General features: G+C 52.8%; 1 protein-coding gene across 6 annotated transcripts in view; it reads left to right on the top strand.

Annotated features, from left to right (window-relative positions):
• AXIN1 (axin 1) overlaps positions 1-6867 on the top strand; it is a 91728-nt gene that overhangs the window by 80065 nt on the left and 4796 nt on the right. For 5 of the 6 annotated variants that reach the window (XM_035889144.1, XM_035889147.1, XM_009649422.2 and 2 more), the window contains 2 exons: positions 692-868; positions 2049-2294. In XM_035889144.1, coding sequence (XP_035745037.1) covers positions 692-868; positions 2049-2294 — 423 coding nt within the window. The remainder of the gene's footprint in view (positions 1-691; positions 869-2048; positions 2295-6867) is intronic. The other variant, XM_035889148.1, reaches the window with a different exon arrangement.

The raw sequence follows: 6867 nt of genomic DNA, 5'->3' as shown, positions 1-6867 counted from the left end.
ACGTGGGCATGGAGGTGGGCAGGGGCGGTGGGGTTTCTGTCGGAGACTTTGCTGCAGCCATAGGCATAGCCAGGGTATCAGCTACTGCCTGGCGTCCATCTGGCTACGGTGTTTGAGGTGGCCGGGCCTCCATGAGAGCCTGCAGAAGGGAGCCCACTCTGCTAGGGTATGCTCTTCCACCATGATGTGAAGCCTTGGTTCAAATCAGGGTGAGAAGCAGATGCTGGGCATGGCACATCAGCAGTTTGGGGGATCGGTGAATCTGGGGGGTGATGCAATGGGCTCAGGTTTCGAGCAGTGGTCTGTCATGGAGAGACAGATGATGGATTGCAGCACCAAGATGAACATCCTGCTCTGAGCAAAGAGCCAGGGGTTTAACACATCACGTGGCAGGAGATCTGCTGGGCTTTTTAGCTGTGTTGCCATGGCTCATTTGGCCAGAGGAGAAGCTCCCTTTCCCAGCAGTGGCTGGACAGAGAAGCCTACTGTGCCTAGGTCTGGCCAGTCTTGCTCTTAGCCTCAACTGCGGCATGGTTGGTTTGAGCTGTGGTAGAGCCAGGGGGCTGTGGAAGGCAGCACCAGACCCTGGCAGAGCTGAATATGTCTGGAGATAGACAGGTCCATCCTCTGCCACCGGCTGCTGTGGTTTGGCTTAGGCCAAGTGCTAATGTCTCAAGCTTTGTTCTTGCAGTGGGAAAGCAAGTCTGCTCTCAAAAAGAAATGTTAAGAAGACCGATTCAGGGAAAAGTGATGGTGCCAGCTATGAGATGCCAGGATCTCCTGAAGACATGGAAAGAAACCAGAAGATCCTTCAGTGGATCATAGAAGGAGAGAAGGAGATCAGCAGGCATAAGAAAACAAACCATGGGTAAGGGCTGGCAGAGCAAGAGGTTGTCACACTGTTGTATTGCATCCCCTTGCACAAGGCATGTGTGTCTAGGCTGCCTTGTTCCTGGAGGTCTTGGGAAGACGAGAATCCACCAAGCACAAGGATTTAGACCTTTTGGAGACTGAGAATTGCTCGGGGGCTGTAAGGGCAGTTTTTTTCTGAAGGATGACTTGTGGCCGTGGAGGGGAGGTTGCAGCCCCAGGGGAACCTCACAAATTGCTGCTGTGGTTCCCAGGTGGATAACGCGGCAGACAGTAGGTAGTGTTCTTCCTTTAAGCATTTGCTGTATGTAAATGCCTATCAGCAAGGTGCTGATAGAAACATTGGACCTGCTGCACTGGCGCCATTGGGCCTGAGTAAGCAGTTTGATGTGGCTCAGGGTTGCCCAGCATTTCGGCTTGCTGGGAGCATCCTCTGGAGTGGCCTCGCCTGCCTAGAGTGGAGCCAAGGACCTGACTGTCTCAGGAGTCAAGCAGATCTCCTGCAGGCACGGATCCTTTAATCACGGTCTGGTCAGTCTCTGGCAAAAAACAGTGCTTGCCAGGTGTCGACGCAAGGGATCTGGGGCCTCGTCCGCTCTGATGCAGCTGTGCTGGTGGCTGAGTGGTGAAACTGCTGGTGGTTCCTTCTCTTGCTTGATGGTAGAGGCCAGGGAGGGTTGCACTGCAGGCTACTGGGACCGAGTGCCAGAGCTGTGAGCAGTGCCAGGCCACCGTGGAGTGCCGGAGCTGGAGAAGGACAAGCACATCCCTGCAACATCCCCTTCCCTGGAGATGCCAGCCAGTGGTTCATGGAGAGGCTCCCAGCCTGGGAATGTCAGCAGCCCACATGGGAGGGCATCTTCTGGGGGAACATCACAAATGGTGGAGCTGCCTTTTGCTGGTTTTATTTTTATGTATTGTGGACTTGATGAGAGCCCTTGAATAGATCTGGGGGCTTTGTGTCAGGGTTGGGTTGCTCACCCTGATGTCTCAGGACTTGCTGTCCTGAAATCTCTAGAGGTAGATGATGCTCCCCCATCCCTTGGAAGCTGTGCTGTAAGGAGCTTCCCAGTGGTGCCCATGTCCAGCTGCAGAAGCAGTAGGTCCATCTAGGAGTGACTCTGTGCCTGTCCAAAGCGGCTCGGCAGTCTGTGTAAAACCTTTGTGTTTGTGTGTAGCTCTTCAGGTGCTAAGAAGCAGCTGTCCCATGATATGGTCCGACCCCTCTCCATTGAGCGACCTGTTGCAGTGCATCCGTGGGTCAGTGCCCAGCTCCGGAACGCTGTCCAGCCTTCTCACCCCTTCATCCAAGATCCTACTATGCCACCCAATCCAGCACCCAACCCTCTCACCCAGCTGGAAGAAGCTCGCAGGAGGTTGGAGGAGGAAGAAAAAAGGGCTGGAAAACTTCCCCTTAAACAAAGGTATGGCAACAAGGTCTGGTTGTGCGTGGGAGGGAAGTGGGGGGACTGGTCTGAAGGTGGGCAGCTGAGGAAGATGTCCACTGCCCTCTGCTCTGGTCTCCAGCTCCCAGCACAAGCTGGGTGGAGGCACATGCGGACAGGTCAGAGAAATCTGCCCCGGTCCCTCTGATGTCGTGGTGCAAATGCCAAAACCCACCTTGAGGGCCTGGGCTTGTGGTTTGTGGATGGAGAGGCTGGAAATGCTCCTGGAAGGGTGGGGAAGGGGCTGCTGAGAGCTTGAGTTGGAGCTGGGCAGAGGGAGCGTGTCTGGAAGGGGCATGGTATGGAAGAGCTCTCTCCCCCGGTACTTGCTGACTCTCTGCTCGTTCACGCTCACACGATGATTTCAAAGGTTGGTGCAGGAGCAGAATTCAGGAGGATGCAGCAAAATGAAGTGCAGAAGCAGAATTTTTACTTGCTCTTTATCTACATCTCCCGCAGTCTTCCGGCAAAGGCTGCTCGTGGCATCTGGAAGGAAGCACTGTAGTCCTGCTGCAGCAGCACCGACTCGCTGCACGGCCCTATCCAAATCCCTGCGTCTTTCTGTGACTCAGCTCAATGCCTGTTGCAGAGCTAATTCTCCTGCTCCTCTCTTATCTTTCAGGGAAGATTATTTGCAAGCTCTCAGATGAAAAGTGGTTTGGAAGTGCTAGATAATTACTGTTAACAGCAAAAAGCACTTGGTCCATTAAAAACCTTTCACAACGGGAATTACATGTAGTCACTCCAGCGCTTTATAGCTGTCTTGTGAAAACTTGAAACTTTGGCTTCTGACTCTTAAAAACACGAGTGTAATTTAAAAAAGGAGCTCTTTTAATTGCCAAGCTCCAATTATTTTTGCTTGCAGTGACCACGTAGCAGAATCCTCCATATTCATGTCAGAACATTGATTGAAAGCCAGGTAATTAGAGGGCTTTCCCAAGTCAGGTTAAGCCCAGTTTATTTGATCTACCTTTCAGTTGGTGTAATTGAATGGGGTTTATTAGGAGAGTCCTTTATAGTTGTACTAAATTCATGCACTTCCCCCAGAAATGTCTAAATGCAGATACATAGTGTGGAAACACCGGCCTTGGCTATATGCATATGCAGTTAATACTCTAGTGATAATTTGGCATGAATTATAAGCATAGCTTTCGTAGGAACCCCATGGCGTTGTGGTAAATGCTGTGCAGACCAGCGGGAGGACAGGCTGAGCAGTCCCAGTGCTGGCCTGCTCTGCTTACTCTGCCTCCCCACAAGGTCCAGCTCTTCTCCCGGTGATGCAGGGATCCCCCCAACCAACCCCATGCCTGGAAAACCAGGGAGCCACGTTCACCAGGAGGGAGCTGCTCATGAAAAGCAAATGTGCTCCTGTCCAGTAGCAAGCAAGAATGGATGCAGCGGTCCCCAGGGAGCCAGGGGTTTCTGGATGTTGAAATTTCTCTGCTGGGTTTTGGCAGGATTGGGTGCTCCAGCTGAAGCACACCTGAGCAAGCAGCTTTTTAGAGAGCTCCTGCTACGGTTAGCCTAGGAGCCTGCCTGAAAATAGACCCCAAGTCTCTTCTGAGAGAGGCTGTCCAAAGCTGACCGGGCAGCTAAGGAGAAACAGAGAGGGGATTTCATGTGAAAACACCATTTATTTCAGTCAGGAGCTCCGGAGAGCTCTGGGAAATCGGAGCCTGTGTCCAGGTTCTTCGGCAGCTTCGGGGAAGCCGCAGGGCAGGGGAGGGGGAGGTGAGCCCGGAGGTGTCCTTGAGGCACAGGCTTGAGCTGGCCGCGGGAGGAGCGTGCGTGGTGCCAGCTTTGTACGGCCAGGCCGGCCTTGCCGGCACGGTTACCTGGCTCTCCAGCCGCTCTCCTCCAGCACAGCCCTCGCCAGCAGTGGCCTTCCCCAGCTAACCACCCGCTGCCCTGGCTGGGGGTGCCAGCAGGCCCCGCTCCCCCCGCAGCACTGCCCCACAGTGCCTTTAGTGGGAATCGTAAATATTCTTCCAGAAACCACACTTCTATTGCAGAAAAAGCCTTTCTCTCCCTTATTCCACAGCATTTGGAGGGACATTGATCTCTGAGATAGCTACCTGGCTGCTGCTAGCAAGCGATGCAGAATGACCTGCAGTTCCAGCATGCCCAGCATTGGTGTCCCAGTGACCATCAGGTTTCTTCCACATACAGTCAGATTTTGAGCCATTTTCTGTAGCTCAGTGTTGCAGTTCACTTATGCTCACAGCTGGGTGGAGTAATTAGTACCAGCTCTTCAGAGAAACGATTTTTGCAAGCAGCGAGAACGTTAGCATGATCTTAGTTTGGAATTAATTGGGTTGGGCCAAGCCTGGAAGAGGAACAGAGCTGGCCGCTGCGACACCTCCCGAGGTAGCATCTGCATTTCAGGCTTTCCAAAGCTCTCCAGCCCCGGGGCTGAGTTGGAGTGAGCTGGGCACCTTGCCCCTGCATCGCAGTGAGGTTGCGTTGATGCTCTAACCCAGACTTCGTTTCCCTAGCACAAGGAAAAATCATGGGGGGGTGGTAGTGAAGTGCAGATGCAATAGGTCAGGTGAGTGCTGCCGTTCCCTTGCCGGGTAACACTGTGTGTATGTGACAAATGCAGCCAAGGGAGCTGATCCCAGAAGGGGCAGGGCGGTGGTACCTGGCTGTGTTTCTGGGTCCTACTGCCTCCCAGGAGATGGGTGCAGGTGGGAGCTTTAATGAGGCAGAGCTCAGACACGGTCTGGTGGCCTGTTTGGGTAAGCCGCGGTCTCAGGAGATCTCTTGGCAATGACGAAAGCGGAGACAGTTGCGTTATCTTGTTCTCCTGAGAGAAGCTCTTGGAAAATTACATTTTCAGTGATTCCTTATTCATCAGCCCTCCTTCAGCCTGCTAGAGATCAATGGCTGCACTTTGGGATGCGTGTATCCTGCTCCCGGCCGGCTGGTCCCTCCTTGTTCAGCCCCAGGAGCTCGGGGACACCGCAGCCATCCACCCCTGCTTCGATTTATGGCAAAAACAGGGGATCCAAAACCACGGGGGCTGTTTTTAACTCTAGCTCTGCGAAGCAGTGCAGAGTTTCTGCTTTTTTGGGCATTGTTTCAGGCATCATTTTCGGGCACATCCCTGCTCTGGGAAGGTGAGCACTGGAGCCGGGCTGAGCACATTCAGAAACGGCCTTTCAGGGATGAATTACGTGGCAGGAGGAGGAAGGCTCCCAGCCACTGGCATTGTGCCCCTCTTCCTTCTGCCGTGGCAGAGCTTGAGGGGGTCCTCGCCATCTCCCCAGGCAAAGGAAAATGGCAGCCCCGGGGATCCGGCCTTGCCGCCTGCGCAAGGGACGTAGCTGTGTCCCCAGGTCCCCAGGCATGCAGCAGCTCTCTCTTAGTCACGACTTGTTCCTAGCAGGATTAAGGGAAGCTTAGGGACTTTGAGGTTTTCCAAACCCCTTCAATTAACTTCTGGCTCACAGGGTTCACAGAATTTGCCTGAATTTATGACCCATTTTTCCTTTAAATGGTCTCTTTTTTTTTTTTTTTTTTTTTTTTATTCCAAGGATGATTCAATTCCTTAATGTTTTTCTAGCTAAAGGGCATCCTGTGCTTTGATATGGCAATGGGAGAGGCTCCCAGTGCTCTGCTGGCGCCAGGAGTGGACCCTTGCCTCTCAGGACGCTGCATCTTCTCCAAAGGTCTCCCAGGCAGAGCAGGCACCAGGAGGGTTGTTTGGGTGAACTTTAGACCTCTCACGCCTTTAGAAAGAAGTGAAAAGATGGTGTCTGGTCTCGGTTTGCGATGCTGATGTTTACGTGGGCATGCCATTAAAAAGGTGCTCTGCGCGCAAGCCAATGTTTAAAGGTTAGGGTCAGAGTCATTTCCAAAACAGCGATTACCTCATGTGCTTGGCAAATTCTGGGGTTTATAGCAACTTTCCAGCCATGTAAATACAGAATCATCTTTTTTATCCAGCATGCTTTTTAAATAATTTTTTTAAAGCTGCCAAATTTGTTTTATGTGACTTTGAAAGAGAAGACTGCCTCTGGCTTAGACCACACATGCCAAGTTACCGATTTGTGTAGGCTCCTGCAATGTTTGTGCAACATTTACAGCGCCTCAGATGAAAGGCTCTACAGAAGGGCAAAGTACCCTGATTTTTATTATTGCTACTTTTGTCTACCTCTGAAAATGGGCTTAGGGCTGGGCTGACGCTTTTGGTCTAGTGGTGGCACCACGTAGCAGAACCCCGGTGTGTGGGCTGGAAGCAGAGACCAGACCAACATCCTGAGAGTCAGGAAAACACAGGAGATGTAAAGTCACTGAGGTTTTGGGGATGACGGCTGCCTTGCCACCCTCTGCGGATGGGACAGGCAGTGAAGCCTCCGGGGCATGTCCTGCTGGGACCTCCATCCCCTCCGACCTCTGTCTACACTGGGAGAGGGGCCTGGGGGGGACCATGGGGAGCAGGAGCGGTCCTGTCTGCGCAGCCCTGCAGATGGAGGTCAGCGGGAAGCCAGGCTGAGCTATGTTGGCCACAGCAGCAAGAATCCAGAGCGGTTTGAGCAGTGTTTGTGTT

This window comes from Egretta garzetta, unplaced genomic scaffold, assembly GCF_000687185.1.
Source record: "Egretta garzetta isolate BGI_Z169 unplaced genomic scaffold, ASM68718v1 scaffold42, whole genome shotgun sequence".
Classification (NCBI taxonomy): domain Eukaryota; kingdom Metazoa; phylum Chordata; class Aves; order Pelecaniformes; family Ardeidae; genus Egretta; species Egretta garzetta.
This window is presented reverse-complemented; position numbering and strand designations above follow the sequence as displayed.